The sequence below is a fragment of the Pseudorasbora parva genome, chromosome 7, assembly GCF_024679245.1.
Source record: "Pseudorasbora parva isolate DD20220531a chromosome 7, ASM2467924v1, whole genome shotgun sequence".
Lineage (NCBI taxonomy): Eukaryota > Metazoa > Chordata > Actinopteri > Cypriniformes > Gobionidae > Pseudorasbora > Pseudorasbora parva.
In genome coordinates this window covers 50116789-50140210 of record NC_090178.1, presented here as the reverse complement: position 1 = coordinate 50140210, position 23422 = coordinate 50116789, and the positions used below count along the sequence as shown (strand labels likewise).

The 23422-nt window shown below is 38.5% G+C and overlaps 2 protein-coding genes across 4 annotated transcripts in view; both read right to left on the bottom strand.

Annotated features, from left to right (window-relative positions):
- Positions 1-10037, bottom strand: part of si:ch73-341k19.1 (uncharacterized) — a 30046-nt gene extending 20009 nt beyond the window's left edge. Inside the window, exons 1-3 of the mRNA XM_067449433.1 lie at positions 9723-10037; positions 9271-9439; positions 1889-3051 (exon numbers count right to left, since the gene is read on the bottom strand). Coding sequence (XP_067305534.1) covers positions 1889-3051; positions 9271-9439; positions 9723-9728 — 1338 coding nt within the window. The 5' untranslated portion in view covers positions 9729-10037. The remainder of the gene's footprint in view (positions 1-1888; positions 3052-9270; positions 9440-9722) is intronic.
- Positions 10038-11881: 1844 nt separating this feature from the next.
- Positions 11882-23422, bottom strand: part of nt5c3a (5'-nucleotidase, cytosolic IIIA) — a 29967-nt gene continuing 18426 nt past the window's right edge. For all 3 annotated transcript variants that reach the window (XM_067449389.1, XM_067449390.1, XM_067449391.1), the window contains exons 4-9: positions 20978-21024; positions 20804-20889; positions 19976-20065; positions 14735-14897; positions 13781-13981; positions 11882-12434 (exon numbers count right to left, since the gene is read on the bottom strand). In XM_067449389.1, the coding sequence (XP_067305490.1) occupies positions 12333-12434; positions 13781-13981; positions 14735-14897; positions 19976-20065; positions 20804-20889; positions 20978-21024 (689 nt within the window). In that variant the 3' untranslated portion in view covers positions 11882-12332. The remainder of the gene's footprint in view (positions 12435-13780; positions 13982-14734; positions 14898-19975; positions 20066-20803; positions 20890-20977; positions 21025-23422) is intronic.

Here is a 23422-nt window from a genome sequence, read left to right as displayed (position 1 = left end):
CACACACACCACATAAATGTTTGCTAAAACACAGCTGGTCACTTTCAGAAGTTGTAGCGATGCTTTCTGTTCCCAGAGAGAATGTGAAACACAAATGGTTTAATAATTAAAATAGATTTAATACTCACTAACAGCAATATCGTATCGCATATCGAATAATCGCATTATTTAACAAGATATAGCATATTGCATTTTTCTTCAATATCGCACAGCCCTACTCAGAAGTTAAATTCACAACTTTACATGGAAACACAGCTAATGAAGATGAGAACAGATTACTTTAGCCATATTTCCATTACAGATTTATTCAAAACTTTTGCAATATTTTCTAAATGTTGATAAAAAACTATTGTGAAATGACAGTGTTTCCATTACCCGATGTTGTGCAACTAAAACACAAGTCATTTTCAAAAAAGATTTAGGTTTAGGTTTATCTCAGCCACTGAACTAGCCATTATTTTTAATCAAAGAAGATGTAGGCGTGTTATCCAAGCATCGATGGCAAGGAAAGCCACGTATGAGGTGTGTGTGGGTGTTTCTCCCTCATATCTGCTTCAAGATCTTGATGAATTGTTTTGTTTAGAATCCAGTATTCCTGTAATTCTTTTGTCTATTATGAGTTTAATAAAAGAACTCAGTCTCGTCTTCTGTCCAAACATATCATGCCATCTTTAAATAATGATCATGTGACTTTTACGCGTGCCAGGTCACCTGTTTTCGTTGCAGTTTAGTGAAATATTACTTTTTCAAATTGCCTGAAAAAACAAATCATGCGAGCGTAAAAACTCCCATATATCACAAACAAGTTTTTGTCAAAGGGATACTCCACCGTTTTTAGAAATAGCGCTTATTCAACATCTTTCCTACTTTTAGATATGTGGGCAAATGCATTTTTGTCTCAGTTTTATTTTGGCAGGGTCGCCGTTAGCTTAGCATAGCATAATGAATGGAATCCTATGTTGCCAGATAGCACGTCTCGAATAAAGTGAACCAAAATTTGGGCAATTTCCTAGGCAGATATTGACTTGGGACTAAAAATCTGAAAGATAAAGCCGTCCCATCCATTTTCAAAGCACAGGCAGAAAGTGCACATGTAAGTTGTCTTTTATTACTCTTCCTTATGTTATTGTTTGTCTTCATTTGGTTGTAAGAAAGATGCTAAGAAGCTGTATATAGACTACGGTTCAAATAAAGTTAGCCTCCTCTAGTATAACCACGTTGAATTCAACCTGTTTAGTGTGAACAATCGAAACTAAAATAAATAACGATGTTATTGTTACCTGTGAGCGAGAAGTAACCCTGTTCGTCTCACAAAACCACCCATGTTCTTCGCCATTCATGAACTGTATGAAACAATAGCCAGCTACTATTCACGCCGGTGTGTTGACAGAAGTTGAGGGATTTCGGATGTGTTGTGCGATATCTGCACCCAAGTAGTGCTTCGCCTGTGTGCTTAGTCCCAGGTCAATATCTGCCTAGGAAATCGCCCAGTCTTAATGTGCATCGCTATTTGTACTCGTTGTGAATAACCAGTGATAAATACTTAAATAAAATACTTTTACTCGTGCTATCTGGCAACATAGGATTCCATTCATTATGCTAAGCTAAGCTAATGGCGACCCTTCCAAACTAAAACAATGCCCACATATCTAAATGTAGAAAAGATGTTAAATAAGCCCTATTTCTAAAAACGGTGGAGAATCCCTTTAAATTGACGTCTCATTGGCCGTTTTTTTCAATTTTAAACATTTATAAGGATAATGGAAACACTGTGGTTTGAGTCAATAGAATATGTTGTCACACTCCTTGTGTATACAAAACTCTCACTGGATTATTACAATGAATGGCAAAAGGAAATTATTTTTTTTCTACTGTAATTCAGACTCACCTTAAGATGGCACTGCACAGAAATCTGCCTTCTCTTAATTGCTGGAGGAGCTGCTAATTGAAGTGGTTGAGATGTTGGTTTTTGGGAAGGAGGATCTTTTTGTGGTTGAGATGTTGGTTTTTGGGAAGGAGGATCCTGTTGTGGTTGAGATGTTGGTTTTTGGGAAGGAGGATCCTGTTGTGGTTGAGATGTTGGTTTTTGGGAAGGAGGATCTTCTTGTGGTTGAGATGTTGGTTGATGGGAAGGAGGATCTTGTTGTGGTTGAGATGTTGGTTTTTGGGAAGGAGGATCTTGTTGTGGTTGAGATGTTGGTTTTTGGGAAGGAGGATCCTGTTGTGGTTGAGATGTTGGTTTTTGGGAAGGAGGATCTTCTTGTGGTTGAGATGTTGGTTTTTGGGAAGGAGGATCTTCTTGTGGTTGAGATGTTGGTTGATGGGAAGGAGGATCTTGTTGTGGTTGAGATGTTGGTTTTTGGGAAGGAGGATCTTGTTGTGGTTGAGATGTTGGTTTTTGGGAAGGAGGATCCTGTTGTGGTTGAGATGTTGGTTTTTGGGAAGGAGGATCTTCTTGTGGTTGAGATGTTGGTTGATGGGAAGGAGGATCTTGTTGTGGTTGAGATGTTGGTTGTTGGGAAGGAGGATCTTCTTGTGGTTGAGATGTTGGTTGTTGGGAAGGAGGATCTTCTTGTGGTTGAGATGTTGGTTGTTGGGAAGGAGGATCTTCTTGTGGTTGAGATGTTGGTTGTTGGGAAGGAGGATCTTCTTGTGGTTGAGATGTTGGTTGTTGGGAAGGAGGATCTTGTTGTGGTTGAGATGTTGGTTGTTGGGAAGGAGGATCTTCTTGTGGTTGAGATGTTGGTTGTTGGGAAGGAGGATCTTCTTGTGGTTGAGATGTTGGTTGATGGGAAAGAGGATCTTCTTGTGGTTGAGATGTTGGTTTTTGGAAAACAGGGTCCTGTTGTGGTTGAGATGTTGGTTTTTGGAAAAGAGGTTCTTGTTGTGGGTCACTTACGGTTTGTGGTTTTAAAGTGCAAGCTATGGGATGACTGTTGCAAAGATGCTTTTTTAGGGTAGCTTTATTGATGTAAGTCTTGGGACACTGGCAGCAGTGAAAATGTCTGGCCCTTTTGCCACAGCCGATGTTACAGCTGTAAATAACATGATCTAAAACAGAGCACATTTGTATTAGCACAACATTAACCAAGAGGTATAAATGCTATAAAAGTATTTTCAGTTCATAACATGTGTTAACTGCATTAACTACACCTAGATATTATCACATATAGACTGTGTCTGTTCCCTGATTTAGTAAATACAAAAATTACCCATTTAACCTGTTAAGCTGATTTCTAAATTTTGAAAAAATCCTAAGAAATGTATACTCAGACTAAAACAAATACAGTTTGTGAATCCTTTGCACTAAAATCATAATTATGGTCTCATTTGAAAGCAGACACCTGGCAGTTTACTGTAAAGTCAAAATGATAATATTTTTTATAATAAAAAAAAGCTATAATAAGCTTCAAAGTTTTGTAAAGTTATTAGAAATTTATTTGTATGAAATATCTTTATGAAAATAAAATTGAAGTGGGCCTTGGAGAAATCTAGAAATGCACTACAGCTAAAGCCACAAGTCTGACCATGTTATATTTCAGATCTGAAGATGATCAGTCTAAAACTATGAATTTTATTAAACGTTTTACAAGATCGTTTCATGTGATTTTATTTTGAGATATCTCTAAAATATCAACTGATGTTTATTGCCATGTCTTCTCAGCTTTCATTCTCTATTTTGCCTCTATTGTTTAGAGGTGCAAACTGCCCCATTCAGTTTGTCTCCCCGGCACACATTTACACTTCTGCGGACTGGTTATGGCTCTAATTATTATTCTTTTGTCTGCATTATAATTACTAACCAGGGCCGGATTGAGACTCATTTTCAGCCCTGGAGTTTCATGCCTTAGACCGGCCCACTTTAGTTCACGACAGACTATATTAAAATAATGTGATTCCAACCTCAGAATATAAGTCTGCATAAGGTACACTATTCTCTACAGCCTTATAATTCTTTGTATTTTTGAAAAATATAATTTTCAATACAGTGCAAAAACAGTAGCTTAAGTTTTGTTTCACAGTGAAGATTTATTAGAACAGTAAATAACAGGACAGTATCAGAATCTCTCTCTCTTTTTTTATTTTAAAGAATTAGTATTCCTAAATATCCAAAAATTGAAATGAAGAAAAGATAATTTTTTTCTAATTCAGAAAACAAGTCAATTTCTTATGTCATTTCACTTGTCTAGTAAATGTATCTTGAATTAAGAATATTTAGATATTTAAACTGGAAACAAGTAAGATACTAAATCAGAAAAAAAAATCAGTGATAGTGTTTGCTTATTCACACACTATGGTAGCCTACAATAGCAGTTTACCTGTGTTTCACAGTAAGAGCTAATCTCTTCACAACTGGGTCCTCGCTTTCTGACACTAAATGAAATACTCACCACAAATACCCCCTTTTTACAAAGCTTTTAAATCAAGTCACTCAGTTTCATTAATGAACCTAAATCATCAGGTATCATTATTATCTCAGGGCATTTTTCATTGAGCAGGGCACTTACTTATGAATGACAATACCTGCCCATTCTGGTGTGTTGGGCTCATGACTGGAGCTTGGTAACGTTACTGGGCGTTGCAGCAAAACGGACTAGAGGCGGCTGCTGCTGAAGAGCTAAGAAAAAGTTTGATACATGAACGTGGTTTGCAGACAGCATTGTTTTGCGCGGTCGCATCCTGCACTGCTCCTAACCGGCCTCGTCGTCATCATTTGTTTTTTTGAGTAACAATGTGCACAGCTTAGAACATTTGGCTGCGTCAGTTTCCAGAGCCTTCTTATTTTTTTTTATTCTGGCCTTTTCAGCGCCGCCTTTGCGCTTCGTATCGCCCATTTTTATCTGACTTTTTTATTTTGAGCAACTTTCAAGGCGCTGTATCGGGGGCGGGGCCAGGGAGTCAAAATATAATCACGTCATCATTAAACCTGCAGGCTGCACTCTGTGAGAAAATATTAAGTAAAAAAGAGTGGGACTTCTGTAAAATAATAAATAAAAAGAGTTGGACCGCGGTAAAATAAAAAAGTGGGGCTGCTGTGAGTGCAGGCAGCCTGGGGACAGCATCCATAGTTCAACCAAGTGCCATGACAACAACGGCCCTCGCGGCCTCAAAAACAGACCGGCCCACCGGGAATTTTCCCGGTGCTCCCGATTAGCCAATCCGGGCCTGTCACTAACGATTCTCTATTCAAACTGTTCTATTCAAACCTCATTTCTAAATCAAACCTCTCACTTTACCCTCACCGAGACTCTATTGAATGCATTTCGTCCAAATAAGCATTTCAGTAGTTTTACATTTAGAAAATGTTCATAAAAATAAAGTATTTACTCAGTGGCAGGTGCATCTAGGGCAAGCTAGCATGTTAGCTTAGCACACCAGCAAAACAACAATTTATACGATTAAAATCATGTTTTATTCAAAACTTGCTTCATATCACTTTATAATTTATAAGTCGAGTGTTTTATATAACAATATGTGATCTCATGTAGCTTCGGGTCAAAAAATCTGACAGAAAATATACAATGCTAAAAGCTATGTGGAATAGCATTGCATTATAAATATCATCTATTATGAAACCACCCAACATGGCATTAAGAACACAGACCAACCATATATTGCCGCGATTGTGTGTTTATTGTCTTAAAACGTGTCTATCTGCATAAAATAGCGATATAACGATCTCAGGAAGCTGTTTTGGAAATGTCAGATACTTCCTGAATGTCACATGGTGTGTCTGTTCTTCATGTGTTCCCCATGGGGTGAATTTTCAGTAGTACAGCTTTCCAGCGCCCTCCGGCTGCCAGAATGAATTGAAAACACAGCATATCACAGTATACTGCGCTCATAATCACACATCCGCGGATTTTGGATAAAGATTGAATAAATAATACTTCTCTGTATAGAAATTTGACTCAAACATGTGAGAATCTATCAATATTTCTCCACATCTGCACACTTTTGAAGTAAAAGCCCTGAGGGAAGTTGTTTTATCGAGTGTCTTCATGACGACCAGAGAAGAGTTTTTTATGAATGGGAGCAAATGACGCGCATATTACAATCAAAAGGTAGCGACGCCCAAGATCATATTCATAACTCCTGGCACATATACACACATTACGATCATTATAAGACTTTGAGAATAAAACAGAGGTAAAAAAATTAAACTTTAGTCTTAGATCTTTTTAATGATGTATAGTTTGTCAAGGTAATTACTTACATCTGATAGTAATTTTGAGCTAATTTAAGCAAAGAGAGTTTCAGCACGTCCTCGTCCTCGTGACGGTTATTAAGGGTAAAAATGTAATTAATGTCAAAAAATAAACAACAGATATAATACTGATGAGGAAATGATAAAGCTCGGGTTGCTGAATATTCGATCCCTTCCCTCAAAAGCACTTATTGTTACCAATATGATTAAGGATAATAATCTAGATGTGCTGTGTTTGACAGAAACTTGGCTAAAACCTGACGAGTACATTAAGGGGTACTTCAGCGCTGGGAAGATGAATCTGTATTTAAACTGGGTCATCAATGCAGTAGAAATGCGAAATTATTTTTGAATTTGGTGTCTTCTAGACTGAGAAAAGACAGAAAATGTATTTTTGTCCCATGGGGATGAAAGACTACAATTCCCAGAATGCTTCGCTGCTCTGTGAGGCCATTCCCAACGCCACCAACTTGATTACTGTGACTGAGTTAGAGAAGACACTATAATTAAAAACTGAACGTGTCTGTTCAATAATTAGTGAGTCGCCGCGCGAGTCTCACAGCACTGAGCACTAACTGCAGGAGTGATGAGAGCTGAGGTAATCTCGACTACACTCGCGGCATACATTCACAACGCGAGTTCAGTCTGGCGTGCTTCAGTTCATGCCTTTGCAAGCTTAACTTTTATAGAAATTAATTTGAGAAGTTAAAACTTACATTGCTCACCATAGCTCTGATATATTGTCAATTTGCATCATAGGAGGAACTTTTCCAGAAATAAAATGCATAAATCTCTCGTCTCAGGGGGATATGAGGAGGGGGAAAGCACAATCATTTGAATATACTCCAGGGTTTCTACTGATACAAAGCCATATGCTAATCGCTGAAGTAACCCTTTACTTTAAATGAGTCCACCCCCCAAGTTTACATAAACATGAGCCACGTCTGAAAGGTAAAGGGGGAGGCGTTGCTCTAATTTATAGTAATTTCTTCAGTATCAACTCATAAGTCTAGTTTCAAATAAAATTCCTTTGAAGTCTTGGTGTGTTATGTGAAGTTATATAGTGTAATTTATAAATCCTGTTTGACATTTGTGTTGGCTACTGTAGGGCACAATACAGACTTTATCAAAGAATTTGCTGAGTTAGGACTGGCTGCAGATAAAGTACTAATTGTTGGTGATTTTAATATCCAAGTAGAAAATGAAAAAGACACATTGGGATTGGCATTTAGAGACATTCTCAACTCGAATGGCATTAGGCAACTCGTGTCACTGATCGCAGTAATCATACTTTAGACCTAATATTGACTCAATGTTGATGCTGCTGAAATTCTGCAGCAGAGCGATGACATCTCAGATCATTACCTAGTATCATGTATACTTAATTCAGCCAAGGCTGCAAAGCCGTCCCCTAGTTACAGATTTAGTAGGACAATCACTACTGCCACTAAAGATTGCTTTGTGCATAATCTTCCTCATAAGTTCCATCTCCTTAGCATTACAGAGAGCCAAGAGGAACTCAATGTTGCAACAGAAACTACTGACTCTCTCTTTTCCAGCACTTTAGACACAGTTGCTCCCCTGTGCTTAAAGAAGATTAAAGAAAATAGTCCAACGCCGTGGTACAACGAGCAGACTCGGGCCCTTAAAACCGCAGCCAGAAAAATGGACCGCAGCTGGAAGAAAAGTTTTCAGCAGTTCGTGGAAAGAGAGCATAAAAAACTAAAAGCAAGTCAACCCTGGCTAATCCAGCCCCGTTTTTCCCGTGATTATTGTGATTTTTTTTTTCCCTTGTAAATTTATAATTGAATTATTTTTATTATATTATTTATAAATAAAAATCTCAAAAAATCTCAAATGGACTCAAAAGTTACACTGCCTTCATGTGCTCTCGGAATTATCGTAAATACGAGTTTCCAAGGTAAACATTTCCTCACATTTTTAAACTTGAATGCAATAAGCTCGTAATCATGACTTCAAAAGTCAGAATTATCTAATTTCCGACAGCATGTGGAGGCCGAATTAGCCTACTACAAAAATGCACGGAAAACCTGCAGTGGATCGATGCTTCTGTTAGATATGATGTGTGTGGCTGCAGTGAAAGGAGACTTGTTGAACTGTGTTAAATGGGTTTCCTGCTTTAATAATGGAATTCATTATCGCTTCATGCCCTGTTATATTGCGTTTCTGCATATCTTCAGACAAAGATGAAGATATTAGTGTTGAAATCCGATGGCTCAGAAAGGCCTTCATTGACACCAATGTCATTTCCTCTCTCAAGACCCATAAAGGCACTAAAGACGTCGTTACAAAGCCCATCTCACTACAGCGGCTCTACAATCATTGATGAAGACGCCAGAATAGAGTTAGTGCGCAAAAAACACTAAATAACGACTTATATAGTGATGGCCGATTTCAGAACAAAGCTTCGAACCTTTATGAATCAGTGAATTGATTCATGATTCATGATCGCGTGTCAAACTGCTGAAATCACGTGACTCTGGCGATCCGAATCATGAATCGATTCACTGACTCATAACGGTTCGAATCATGAATCGATTCACTGACTCATAACGGTTCGAAGCTTTGTTCTGAAATCGGCCATCACTATATAAGTCGTTATTTAGTGTTTTCCCGCACTAACTCTATTCTGGCCTCTTCATCAATGATTGTAGAGCCGCTGTAGTGAGATGGGCTTTGTAACGACGTCTTTAGTGCCTTTATGGGTCTTAAAGGAGAGGAAATGACATTGGTGTGAACGAAGGCCTTTCTGAGCCATCGGATTTCATTAGTTTCTCCCAATGTTTATTTTTTCCATTATGTCTCCTGATGGAGTTTGGGGTTCCTTGCCACCGTCACCTTTGGTTTGGCTTCCTCAGTCACGGACACTAAATATTTACTGTGCTACTTTCTATTAAATTCTGTTGCATTATTTTCCTGTTACCATTGTGAAGCTGCATTGAAACAATATGCCTTGTAAAAAGTGCTATATAAATAATGGTAATTTGACTTGACATTAGTTACTATTACAGCATTATTATAAAGTGTGCTCACTCACTCACCTCCATATTCCACCGCCCTCAGTTTATGCCCAGCTATATGGGTCATTATCTGATGGTACTGTCTGGGCTTACAGACGTCAGAAGAGCAGAAGGGGCAAGTGAATAAAGAAGCATCTGCATGGCAGCGTCGAGGTCGAGGCTCTTGCCCTCTCTGCTTAATTGTGATGTGCTGAATAAATACACAAGAAAATTCACTTTCAAATAACTATAAACTTTAACCTAATATGCATTTTACCCACTGTATAATACGACTATTGTGCATATAAATCTAATCTAGCAAGCTCATTTACAGGTTAGACTCGATAAACTATTGTTAAGATTTAAAATGTGCAGTTTGGAAAGGGTTAATACAACAAGATACACAAAAAGCTAGCCAACGTTAACTAGTATCTAGTGCGGCTAAACTGGTACGTTAGCTAACATTTAGCCAAACCGTAAAAACATTATCTCACACTCATCGGCAGGTTATCTCTCCCCTTATTTATCCACTTTCTGATGTTAGATGAACGAAGCAGTGTCGTAAAGTGATTCTTTTAAGTGAACGAATCGCATGCTCACTCCATAGGCTGCTCTCTTTTGCTCCCTAGTACTTTCTTTTGACTGCTAATGTCTTTGTTTACGTTGAGTGGCCACTACTGACAGAAGAGCCGAACACGACTCAATTAATCTGCTAATTCTTTTAGCTAAACTGAGTATTCATAAATGTACATTTGGAGGAAATAACCCTTTGTTTATTAATTTAGTATTTCATATGAATTTGAACCGCTGCGGAGTAGCACAGTACCTGCGTGACTCGTCATATAGACACACAGAGAGAAGTAGATCCGGCCACTGTAATGTTCCTCCGCTAAAGCGTCAAAAAAACTAGACTGTAAAAAAAAAAAAGCTACAAATTTTAACATTTTTACAACTTAATTTAACTTTTTTTTATGTATGTGTCCTATTTTTGTTTATTGACTGTAGTTGTAATTCTTTAAAACCAATAAAAAAATATTAAAAAGCAATCAGCTTAAAGTAGCTAAAGATGTTCTTAAAATAGCTAACCTCCATTGATCCCTTTTGTTGCTGTAAACAATCTCACCGAGCCACAGATGTTTTCTGCTACTCTTTCTCTCCTTGTTGAACGAGATTCACTCACATGTAAATCTAAATTACAATAGTGTAAATGTTGTACTATCGAAATAGTGTTGCCATTAAATTCTAAGACTGACTTTTAAATAAGCTAATTACGTTTAACCAAGGCATGAATAAATAATGCCTAAATGCTAGTCTCTAAGAATTTAATGGCAACACTTTATTTCAATAGTCAACTTTGCTAACTACAAGTAACTAGCTGTCATTAAAGTATAGGCCCTCTCACACACCTGGCTCAATGTGACGCGAGTGTGTTCTGCTCCTCATTGTTTAAATATAGGATGCATCTGTTCACCCCATCAGTGTGTGTGTGTGTGTCCTTGTTTATATTATATTGTAAGGATGGTAAAAACTGAGATCACCAGCCAGCGGTCCCGACTTTTCAACAGGCTTAAATCATATAGATTTTTTTTTTTTTTGAGAAAGTAAAAATGCTGAATGTTTCCTGTGATGGGTAGGTTATGGGGCAGTGTGTGTATATGTGTATGTGATGGGTAGGTTTAGGGGCAGTGTGTGTGTGTGTGTGTGAGACGGGTAGGCAGGAGCAGTGTAGGGGGACAGAATGTATAGTTTGTACGGTATAAAAACCATTACGTCTATGGAGAGTCCCCACAAAGATAGTGAACCAGACGTGTGTGTGTGTGTGTGTGTATTCCCCCATGGGTGTCTGGTCTAAACCAGGTGAGTTTAGGAGCATTGTTGGACCGTTGCTATTGTGAGGAACTGAAAACCACTGACCATTGACCAACACACACCTGCTCTAAAGTCAATAGTGCAGTATTTCTGTGTTATTTAAAGGGTGTGTTAGTGATATGAGCGGGTGCACAACTCTGCTTAACACACACACGACTCAATTAAGATATGAGGTGTTAAACAAAAGTGGATTTACATATGCCTGAAGTGCATGCGTGCTTAGTTTAAATATGGCTCTGAATCTGCCAACACTTTTTTTTGTGACGCTCTTCAATATACATTCTGCAGACTATAAGTCACTTTGATATGTCATTTTATTGTAACCTGAGCCCTAATATAACTACTGTCTACTTATACTATAATGCTTCCCAAACAAGAGCAAATGTAGGCGGGGCTTGATCGTGTCTGTGTGGAATTGATTGGATGGCTGTGGTTTGCTATTGGCTGATCTCATGTGAGTGACAGGTTGCCCCGCCCTCGTCATCAGAGAACAGATGAAGTTATTCTGACTCAAGATTATTAACACAATAATGATGTGCACCGATAAATCATTTACAATAGACACTGCAATATAAAAAAACAAGAATGGTTCATTTTGATTTCATGGTGACTTTAACTGATTGTTCCAATTCTGAATGACCTAAGATAAAGAAATCAAGCATTTTCAGGGATCCCAAATTCTGGCACATTTCAGATCTCGAAAACAGAACAGTATGAGCTTTAACCAATCAACGGTGCATAAATCTTCCCCGTTCATGCATGCGCTCTCCAACAGAATCACACACTCGGGAGAAAACGCCTTTATTGCCGACCTCATAGGTGATCAGGATTCAGGAGGCTGTGCAAAATTCAACAGATACTTATGCTAAAACATTCTCACACACAACACATTAAACATCATGGCTTTGGCAGCACTTTATAGCATTGCTTTAAATTTGATCTGTGCGTGATATGATACAAAGTCCCATGAGAACGGTAACAGACTTCGAAAGTGCATCATGAGTGTGGTACGTTCAGTCCCAACTCTTATTGCAAACACATATTTCCATATCAAAAATACTACAGACAATAACTTGATGCATTTTTCTTTAGATGCATGTTTATGCCAAGATCCCAGATGTATGTGTTCATTAAAAGAGTTCATTATGAGGAGAGGACAGGACTTTAAAAAGGTCAACGTGTGTGTGTGTGTGTGTGGTGATGTTGTGCTGGAATTGTCCCAGTCTTTTCCTCAATCACAAGATCTTCTGGAGTATAGAATTAGGCACTTCAAGCGTTTCATCCCGCACCAGGACGATATCGTAAGAGTCCATGAACTTCTCCAGCCGCTCCTCCACCTGAGAAACAAGCAAACAAACGAAAAAAACATGAATCGATCAGTGACATCAACTAAACCAACCACAGCCCTACACTGAAAAAAAAGAAAAGGTGAAAACTTGAAACTGTAAGACAACTTTGCTGCACAGCATTTTTGAGTTTACTCAACTTTTACACAAAGTAGTTCACTCAACTCAGTACACGGCAAACAATGCTCTTCTCACTCAGTATTTTTGTCTTGTTTCTAGTCCAAACATCTAAAAACTCTTAAAACAAGAAGTATTTACTAGACAAACAAAAGTAATTGTCTTGTTTTGGGGAAAATAACTCAAAATGAAGAGAGTTTTTGCTTAAAATAAGATAAATAATCTGCCAATGGGGTGAGAAAAATAATCTTGTTTTCTGTTTGAATTAAGATTATTTTTCTCACCCCCACAATTACTTTTGCTTGTCTAGTAAATACTTCTTGTTTTAAGAGTTTTTAGATGTTTGGACTAGAAACAAGACAAAAATACTGAGTAAGAAGAGCATTTTTTGCAGTGTGACTGGGTAAGGTCTCCCAATTGAAGATCTTTTGTTCAGCTGAGTTTTTATAGTTTTTATTTTATGTTGATTTTTTTATGTCACCATCATGTGTTTTCTTTAGTTGGGCAGTTTGACGACTCTTTAATGTTAGTGTTTCTCTGTCTGCTGGATAAGAAGGATTGCGTAGTCGTTTAATTCACTGATTTTATGACTGAGTTTAATAAGAGCAATATACTATTAACTTTGTTTTATTGTGATTCTAGAAAAGCTCCAGCACAGTTTTAATCAGAAAAGCGTTAAAAACCTTACTCGGATCGCGTGTCAAACTGCTGAAATGATTAAATGATTAAATGAAATCACGAGACTCTGGCGATCCGAATCATGAATCGATTCACTGACTCATGACGGTTCGAAGCTTTGTTCTGAAATCGGCCATCACTCTATAAGTCGTTATTTAGTGTTTTTTGCGCACTAACTCTATTCTGGCCTCTTCATCAATGATTGTAGAGCCGCTGTACTGAGATGGGCTTTGTAACGACGTCTTTAGTGCCTTTATGGGTCTTGAGAGAGGAAATGACATTGGTGTCAATGAAGGCCTTTCTGAGCCATCGGATTTCAACACTAATATCTTCATCTGTGTGTGAAGATGAGCGGAGGTCTGACGGCTGGCCAACCACAGGAGGAATTAATGACAGAGTTTACATTTTTGTCTGAACTAACCCTTTAATACTAGGTTGGTCCAACAATTGTTGTTTAATTATCCAGTCAACTAAAACACAATCATTAGCCTAAATGCTTGTGAGCTGGATTTTGTTTTTACAGTGTATGGAAGTCTGCAAACCTTGTCATTGAGAAAGCCGATCTTGAGGATGTTCTCCACATTAGGCACGCCGTCGGCCATGTTGAGGTCGCCCAGCGAGTCTCCCAGCAGGATAATGTTCCCGTTCTCCTTCAGCTGTTTAAAATACTCCGTGTTTCTCAGGGCTCCGTCATGCTTGTTGTAAACATGGATCAGCTCTCCTTTAAAGCCTTTCAGAACACCCTGTGAGACGTACAGAAGACACATGACATTTTTACTACTGAAAACACTCATTCTTGGGTAACACTTTACAAAAATGGTCATTAGTGCACATGAACTAATAATGAAATGCACTTATAAAGCAATGGAAGACTCGAATGCAAGACGTTTTAAGACCTGCGGAAAGCCTGTAGTAACGATCAAACTGATGATATCAGAAATAAACATTTTTACTAAAGCAGTTCAATAGTTGATATCAAGAACAGATATTTGCACTTGTAACCACTCCAATTATTGATAACAAAAATGCCATTTTTTACTAGTGAACTGTATTTCAGATATACAGTACAGGCCAAAAGTTTGGACACATTACTATTTTATGTTTTTGAAAGAAGTTTCTTCTGCTCATCAAGCCTGCATTTATTTGATCAAAAATACAGTTTTTTTTTTTTAAATATTGTGATATATTATTACAATTTAAAAGAATTGTTTTTCAGTGTATTCTCCTTTAAATGCTGATTTATTTGTGTGATCAGAGCTGAATGTTCAGGATGGTTCCTCCAGTCTTCAGTGATCATGATCATCAGAAATCATTCTCAGATGAGGATTCATTACGAGTGTTAGGGACAGTTCTGCTCACTAATATATGCTCATAACCTGTGATACTATTTATAATACTTTGATGAATAAAAAGTAAAAAAGAAAATACAAATTAAAAAAAGAATCAAATGGTAAAGTCCATACACGTGAGAATAATGTGAAGGCCCTAAGACTCACGTTATCATCGAAGTCCATGAAGTTGGACACCACTTTGACGTTGGTGTGGTAGACTCCGGCCTGTCGGATGATCTCCTCCAGAATGTCTCCGAGCCCCGCGGAGAAGATGAAAACAGGGACGCTGTGCTGGTGCAGCCGGTCGAAAAACTGCTCAAACCCATCCCTGCCAAACACACGAGGAAGATCTGAGACTTCTGACCTTACTGACTACATTAGAGTCTTTTTCAGTTTTACGTCATTCTAAAAATGTTATTGTATAGGGATCAGTTGATCCAAAATGAGCGGTTATGAGTCATCCAAAAATATTTTTAATGATATTCGGGTCGTGGTTGGTAATTTATATAGTACAAGACAATTTACAATTCCTCCATTGGCATGAGGACCCTCAGCGTTCCAGCATTAGTGCTAGCCTGACGTGGTCATACTGAACTCTAGTCAGAATATGAGTCTGATGCTCATTGGGCTGTGATTATGGGGCGTGTTTCAAACCAACCAGGAAAGACCTCGATTGGACAGACCTACAACCAATCAGAGCAACGGAGCGACGAATAACATTAGTTTTCAAATGTCAACAGAGCTCAGCTACACTGTGTTGCCAAGTCCGCGTTTTATTGGTGAAGCGACGATTATGTGATATATAGACCCATGAGTGCAAATTTTAGCAGCAACCTTGCCAAAATAACACTTATTTTACCCCCAAACGCCATTTTTCCCCAGAGAACCCTTCAGTTCCTTCAGCTGAGACACTTCAGATGCACACTGTTCGCCATGATGGTTGTTTGAAATATGACTGGAATCACTTAAAAAATAAAAATACAGTGCAGAGCAACATGTGTAGTGCAAGTCTGTCATATCGGCTACATAACATTACAACGAGAACATTATGATTGTGTGCTTGTGACGTGGCTTTTAATGGTGAGACTGTTTTTTTTTTTTCAGTCTCTCAAAATTATATCAAAATTTGGATTCAGATTTATCGGGCAATATATATATATATATATTTAATTATATTAAAAAATCATGAAGGGCAAAGTTTGCCGTTTAGACCAAAACCACCATTTGTCCCAGACTGTAAACATGTGTTTTTCTGCTGTAAAGTTGGGCATTTTAACATGAGCTCAGTGAGGTTCTGCTCCTTCAGGAGCCGCTCTAGTGGCCAGTGGAGGAACTGCAGTTTAACTCACTTCAGTATCGGCTTCTGGAGAAACTGGACGAGGTGTAGGGTTGGGCATCGTTTTGATTTGAACGATTCTGATTCCGATTCCGATTCTTACTTTCGATTCCGGTTCTTTTCGATTCTCGATTCCGATTCTTTGAGGGGTGGAGTCAAAACATGTCACATTGATATTCAATGCTATTTTCAATACCACGGGGGAAAAACGCTGCATATACTGTCAATTAGATATTTTTTATATAATTTTTTTTTTTTTTTGTCTGTCTTTTGAAAGTCTAGGCAATCAAACATTTCTTCTGAAGAGATCACTTTATATGATAAAGCTTTTAAGCTTTTTCTCCTATATAAACATTGATCAATTACTATTAAAATTATCTCACAAATATTTGTTAACTCAATGTATTTTTTACAACGGGGTAATTGTGTTGCAATAGCTTACACACAGCACAAGTAAGCTTGATTTTGAATGGTAAATTGAATAAACAAAGATACATATTACAAAAAATAGCACAAATAAATACAATAGAATAAAAGATATAAATGAAATAGACAGCTTTATTTTTTCAGGTATGTCTAACATTCAGGTAAGAAACTGAATAAAAAAACGCAAAGTGGCTAAATATATTTAAAATAACATTGGATAATGTTTTTGCAAAAAATTAAATAGTTTCATATAAAACCATTAAAGTTAGACAAGTTGATCAGTCAAGAGCAGTGTGATCGTTTGTCTTTTTGTAGTTTGACTTTGAATAACAAATGACTGCTGTCCCTTTAAGAACTGCTTGTTTAAGACTGTGTTTACATACTCTTCAAAATGTGCACTGAGAATTTGTTTGAGTGTATTTGACCAATAATAAGCTGGAAAAAGAAGCGACTATTTGCACTTGTATGTCAGGGGCGGCTTTATTACGATAGGCTATGTGTGTGTGTGCGCTTCAGATGTGAGTTTGAAATCTGCGGGGATTCGTAGAATTATGTGCAATCCCGCGCGAAATTCAGACCGATCACACACACTAACACTAACACGCTGTCGTAAGGAAAAGTCCAGCAGAACGAGCGTCCGCCGTGTTCAGAGGTGAACCGGCTGAGTGAGAATATGCGGCTGCGTGTCAACTCGCTGTCGGATCGGATCGGATCGGATCGGATCGGAGAGGAGAGGAGAGGAGAGGAGAGGAGAGGAGAGGAGAGGAGAGGAGAGGAGGGGAGGGGAGGGGAGGGGAGGGGAGGGGAGGGGAGGGGAGGGGAGGGGAGGGGAGAGGAGAGGAGAGGAGAGGAGAGGAGAGGAGAGGAGAGGAGAGGAGAGGAGAGGAGAGGAGAGGAGAGGAGAGGAGAGGAGAGGAGAGGAGAGGAGAGGAGAGGAGAGGAGAGGAGAGGAGCTGGGATGGATTGTGTAGGCTGAGCAGGCTATCGTATCTTTACAGATATTTCAGTATCGATATTTTTGACAACACTAGTTGCACTGTGCCGACCCAGGCTTTTAAAAGTGAAATAAATCCACACTTCAGAGCCGCTTACCGGGCTTCCATGAACAAGCGGGCGCGCAAGCACCGGAAATCAGGTGGCCATGGAAACCAAAACTTGCGCGCTTGGAACCGAAGATCGGAACCGAAAATAAATTTTCTAAACGATTCCAATGGAATCGTTATTTTTTAAACGGTTCCAAGTTGGAACCGGTTCTCGATGCCCAACCCTAACGAGGTGAAACTTGGTCCCCTTACAGTTGCGCTAGCAACTCGCTGCCGTCTCAGACGACTACTTCTTTGTCCTGTGTGGGCCACTGTAGCTACACTATGAGCTCCGAAAGGAAGATGGGGTGCAATTCACAACCTCACCACTAGATGGCGCTAAAAATCACACTACACCTTTAATGGTGAGACTTGGGTTTTTGGAATCAATGCAATTCACAATCAGGGTCTCAAAATTTGGATCTTAGATATTTTGGCCAATATATCGGTTATCGGATTTCAAGAAGGCATGGCGAAAACTAAACATTTTCTTGACCGACCACCGAGCCTCATCAGCCGGTTGAAACCGGTTAACCGATTAGTTTAAAATATGCTGCGCTATTTGAAATAACAGCCGCAAGCCGTTAGCCTAGAAATCTAGACGCACCCTAGCGGCAGCAAATTTAATCTGCCCGCAAGTGTCGTCTAGGAACTCTCAATACCCTTCTGAGCTGTATTCACCTAACTCTGGTCGGGCCAATCACATCGTGTGTAGAGTCGGTGGGCGGGGCCATAATGACGGCCGAGTTGCGTTTGCGTGCTTCTAGTAAACACAGAAACTGGTGAACGGCGGCGGTCTGTCGAATCAACTTTGACCGTGACTCTGGAAGACTTGGAGTTAAGCTTTTCTCTGAGAAAAGAACGAAGAACGGCACTGAAGTCATTCTGAAGAAGGGAAGATGTGTTCAGAGTTTAGCCGACCGGATACGGCAAAAGTTTAATCTGTCAGCTCCGCTTCACTTTCGTTGCTCTGGTTGGTGTAGCGCTATCCTATCGCGTGCAGAGGGAGTTTGACAGACAGCCGTTTATCCGCCCCTCAGATTGAGCCGTCAATGGGGAGCTTCCAGACCAAACATCTGGATGTGGGTCAGGCTTGTCATGCTAGCAAGCCGTGCCTGCAATTTCGCAACTCTGTCGCATCTCTCTGCCGCTCTTCCTCCCGCTCTCTCACACACACACACGGCGCTGCCGCCTCCCTTCCACTCACGTCACTTTTTTTAAATCCCCTACAGCGCATAACACGAGTCCCGCAAACACGGCGCCGAGGAGCGTGTTTGTAATCGGAGGACAAATGGCTCCTTAGTTTCGAAATGTTTTGGGTGTGAGGTGATCGCGCTGAAAATAAAGGCATTTGTCTGGCGTAAGATGGCTTACTGTAGTAGCGTTTAGTCCACTAATTGCCTAATTTAGAGATCACTTTTTTTTTAACCGAAAACTTTGATCGGTTAACGTTGATACGGTCAACCATTGGTCAAACGGTCATCGGTTAGCATCCCTACTTTCAAGTATGAAGACTTATCGGTAATCATAACGGCCAAACATTATGATTGTGTACTTTAGATGTGGCTTTTAATGGTGAGACTTCTGTTTTTGTAATCATGCTCTCAAAATTATATAAAAATGAGGCTAAATATAAAGATTTATCGGTTATCGGTATTGACCAAAATGTTTATATTGATGCATCCCTCATATCGTACTTTTTACTCCTCTACATTACACGTTCCTTCATTACTTTCCTGGCTATTTTTAACTGAATAAATCCACCCCCCTCCCATCCCCCCATTCTGCTGGATCGGTTCATGAATCACACTGAACGATTCATTTGGGAATCAGAGTGATTCAGTCGCAGCTGAGTCAACAACTCACTGATTCAGTGATTCATCTGAGCTTGAATGTGCCTGAAACTGATGGTGTGAAAAGTAAATTAATAATGAATTTTAGAATTGATTATTGTCATCATATTTAGGTCATGTCTGTCAGTTAGTAAAGCTGCTGTAAAAGACTGAACTGTTTCAGCTTGAATGTGGACATTTGTGTGTGTGTGTACGGCGATGTGAGCTAATATAACACTGAACTGAACGCACATACATCTTCTGTAGCAGTTTCACATGATTTAAACTTACAATGTTAACACTCTTACCTCATGTGACGTCTGTACATCGTATCAGTATACTTTGTCATCACATATTTACACAAGTTTTTCCAAAATACTACGTGGTTCATTATTTCACTTGTCTGCACACTCAAGTTATCAGTCATTTAAATGATTATTTAGTATAATAAAATGTAATGTTTTGATAGTGTATAATAAGAGTTGGTTATAAAATAAAACGTCTGCTCTTTTGCAATATATTGTAAGCATTAATCTCTTATTAGTAGAATAAATATATGGGTCATCGATCAGTACTCTTTACTTTTAATACTTAGATTCATTAAAATCAAGAACGTGTACATATAAATTAATGATTGATCGAATTTACTTACTGTGTACATACAGTACATTTGTTACATTGTACTCATATATTTTTTAAATATACCTGCATGTGAAGGATGTGTTCGTACCTTAGACAGACGTCCGACTCTCTCACGACCTCTGGGAGTTTGTCCTTCTCCAGTCTCTGCTCCACCAATAACGTGTGAGACTTAAAATACCTGAGCAGAAAAGACCACGTTATTTAATTCAAGAGGCTTGCTGTTGTCTCTGGCTCTATTAGAGCAGGTTTTCCCGCTTGAATGTTGATTATTTCCTCCTATTCTCCATTGTTGCGGCTCCTCTCTTCCCAGTCTGTCAGTAACTCTGTTTAGTTCCTGAAGCCCCTCCTTCTGAAAAGCACACTGTGCTCTGATTGGTCGGCTGGAGCGGTGTTTTGTGATTGGTGTTTGGGAAATGCCCCGCCCCTTACCATAACCGGCAGTTTCAACACACAATGAACTAACTCAACCAGCCCCACATCATTATGCTGCTGCCCAATAATTATTATAATGAGGAATGTTGTGACGCGTCGGTTCCTGAAGAAACTCGAGACTATAATGGAGACGTTTCAGGAGCTCAGGAACACTGACACTGACATAGAGGAGAACTCAGCAACATCACACACTAAAGAGATGAATGTGGGACAGGTTGTTATGGTGTGTGTGTGTGTGTGCTTGTTTTTGTGAAATATGAGGACATTACCCATGTCCCCACTTTTCAAAAGGCTTAAAAAAAATCACACAGGATGAGATTTGTTTAGAAAGTAAAAATGCTGAATGTTTCCTGTGATGAGTAGGTTTAGGGGCAGTGTGTGTGTGTGTGTGTGTGTGTGTGTGTGTGTGTGTGTGTGTGTGTGTGTGTGTGTGTGTGTGTGTGTGTGTGTGTGTGTGCGTGCGTGCGTGCGTTTGGTCACTCACCACTCCACCATAAATGGATATTTCTCCTCCATGGTCAGATGCGGGTCTATCTCTATAGGATAATACGTGTCCTTAAGCTGATACAGCTGGGGGAAAAATGACATTTTGAACATGTAAATATATTTGAAGAAACTTTAAATGCTCACGTGATAGAAGAAAAAAGATCTTATATACCTTCTTCCTACAATCATCCGTCACCAACTTGCAGTTGTCAATGATATCTGTGAGAGCAAACACATATAGATCACCGGACCTCAAAGACACGCTTAATGTTTTTAACATATCAGTGTGATCACATGTAAAGGTCATTCCGGGTCGACTCAACCAGACGTCAGATTCTGGTGAAAGACATTCATAAATAATAAGGAAAGCCCAAATAATAAATGTCACAGATGTAAGTTTACTGAGTAATCTGCTGTTTTGTAGTGGGGGTCAAAATGACAATTTTCTCCGTATTACAGGGGTGTAAAAATGACTTTAGAAAGACGGCAGCATAATTATTTTGGCTTTACACAGACATTGGCAGATCTATTAGTGAAATCCGTTGACTTTATCAATCTGTGTTTCATTATATGCCAACGGTGAGCGCTGAAACATCGGGAAAAAGCACTTCTTATGCGTTTCTGCCTCAAGTTTGCATGCCTGTAACTCCAGGAGTATTAAAGATATCTGAACATCCTTTTAGATTCTGGTTCTCAGTAAACTTTTATTTTTGCATCTCCATTTTCAAGGCCTTCGATGGTTCAGTCTCAGAGATATGGAGATCTCAATGTGGCTTCATGAGTAAACTGCACACTCTTACAGTGGTCAGAAGCCAAATGTGGGTGAGTTTTGGAATAATAAATTCAGTAACACAGAATGTTATTAACCAGTAAATAATAAACTTGCAAAGTTTAAGGAAAATATTTTGGCCAATTGATACTTTTTAAATCACAAATTTGTTATTTTATTATCCACTTATTTTTTCAGAATTGCATTTATTGTTTTCTATTTTGGACAGATTTTTTTCTCATTTTGGTTTATCCACAAATGTCTGCATAGCTTTTGGTGAAAATAGACCCTTTTCATGTTAACGTTACTACCATTTCGGCAAAATCAGCTGTATTTAAACATAACTACTAGCTTATTGTTCAGTTAACTTAGCAGAATGGTACAGAAATATTATTACATCACTACACAAAAATAATATATGGCTTATTAAGTTGTAAATAATTGCTAATATGCCGTTACTATAATGTAACATTAATAATGAATTACCATTGTGTCCAATACTTAACTACCATAATGCATAATTGTGAACAAGCAAACCATTTATTACTAGTTTAGCTAATGCATATTTCCGGACCCTTAAAATGTGAAGTTAACCCTTAATACCTAGTGTGTTTGTGATTAACTACACTGTAAAAAATGGTTTAAATTTTTAAAAAGTAAGTAGCCTGGTTGCCTTAAAACTTTGAGTTTATTGAAATTAAACATTTGAGTTGATACAATGAAGGAAATTGCTTTAATAAATAGAAACTCAAAATATTATTGTATCTGAACCACATAAAAAATGTGATAAATCATGAAAATAGCACAATTTGGCTGCGTCATCACAAATAAAACACACAATTACCCAATATGCTTACAAAATCTCAAAGGTTGTTGATTCTCAAAAATGTTTTTCATTGTATTAACTCAATTTTTTAATTTCAATGAACTCGAAATTAAGGCAACCAGGTAACTTATTTATTTATATATATATATATATATATATTTTTTTTTTTTTTTACAGTGTAATGCTTAATTGTGAACAAGTTAATAATTAATTAATGCCTAAGGAATGCCTTGTTCTGGACCCTAAAAGGGTTAGTTCAGCCAGAAATGAATCTTCTGTCATTAACTCGTCTCCCTAATGTCGCTCCACACCCGTAAGACCTCCGTTCATCTTCACACACAGTTTAAGATATTTTATATTTAGTCCGAGAGCGTATGCAAGTGTATGCACACTATACTGTCCATGTCCAGAAAGGGAATAAAAACATCATCACAGTAGTCCATATGAGACATCAGTGGGTTAATTAGAGTCTCTTGAAGCATCCAAAATACATTTGGGTCCAAAAATAACAAAAACTACGACTTTATTCAGCATTGGCTTCTCTTCCGGGTTTGTGTTCAATCCTCAAATAAAGATTCAAAAGGTTATTTTTTTATCTTATTTATTAGTTTATTTAGCAGGGACAATGCATACAGACATAGCTACAATACAAGTACTGCAAATGATGCGCTGCATATAGAGTTTATAGCTAGTGCTAATTCTCAACTCCTGTCCCTGATTGGGCTTTTCCAAATAATTTCCAAATAATTTAAAAATGAAGAGAAGCGAATTGATTCATGATTCGGATCGCGTGTCTAACTGCTGAAATCACGAGACATTGGCGATCCGAATCAATACGCTGCTTCACAACCGCTTGAATCTTTATTTGAGGAACACGGAAGAGAAGACAATACTTGCCCATTTCTCCTGCTTCTAATCAGATCTGGACAGTCCCTCAGCTCATCTACTCGAGTCCTGTACTGAAGTTCACTGTTTGAGTATCTGTGCTTTACTGGAGTATTATTTTTTTCTGTAAACTTATG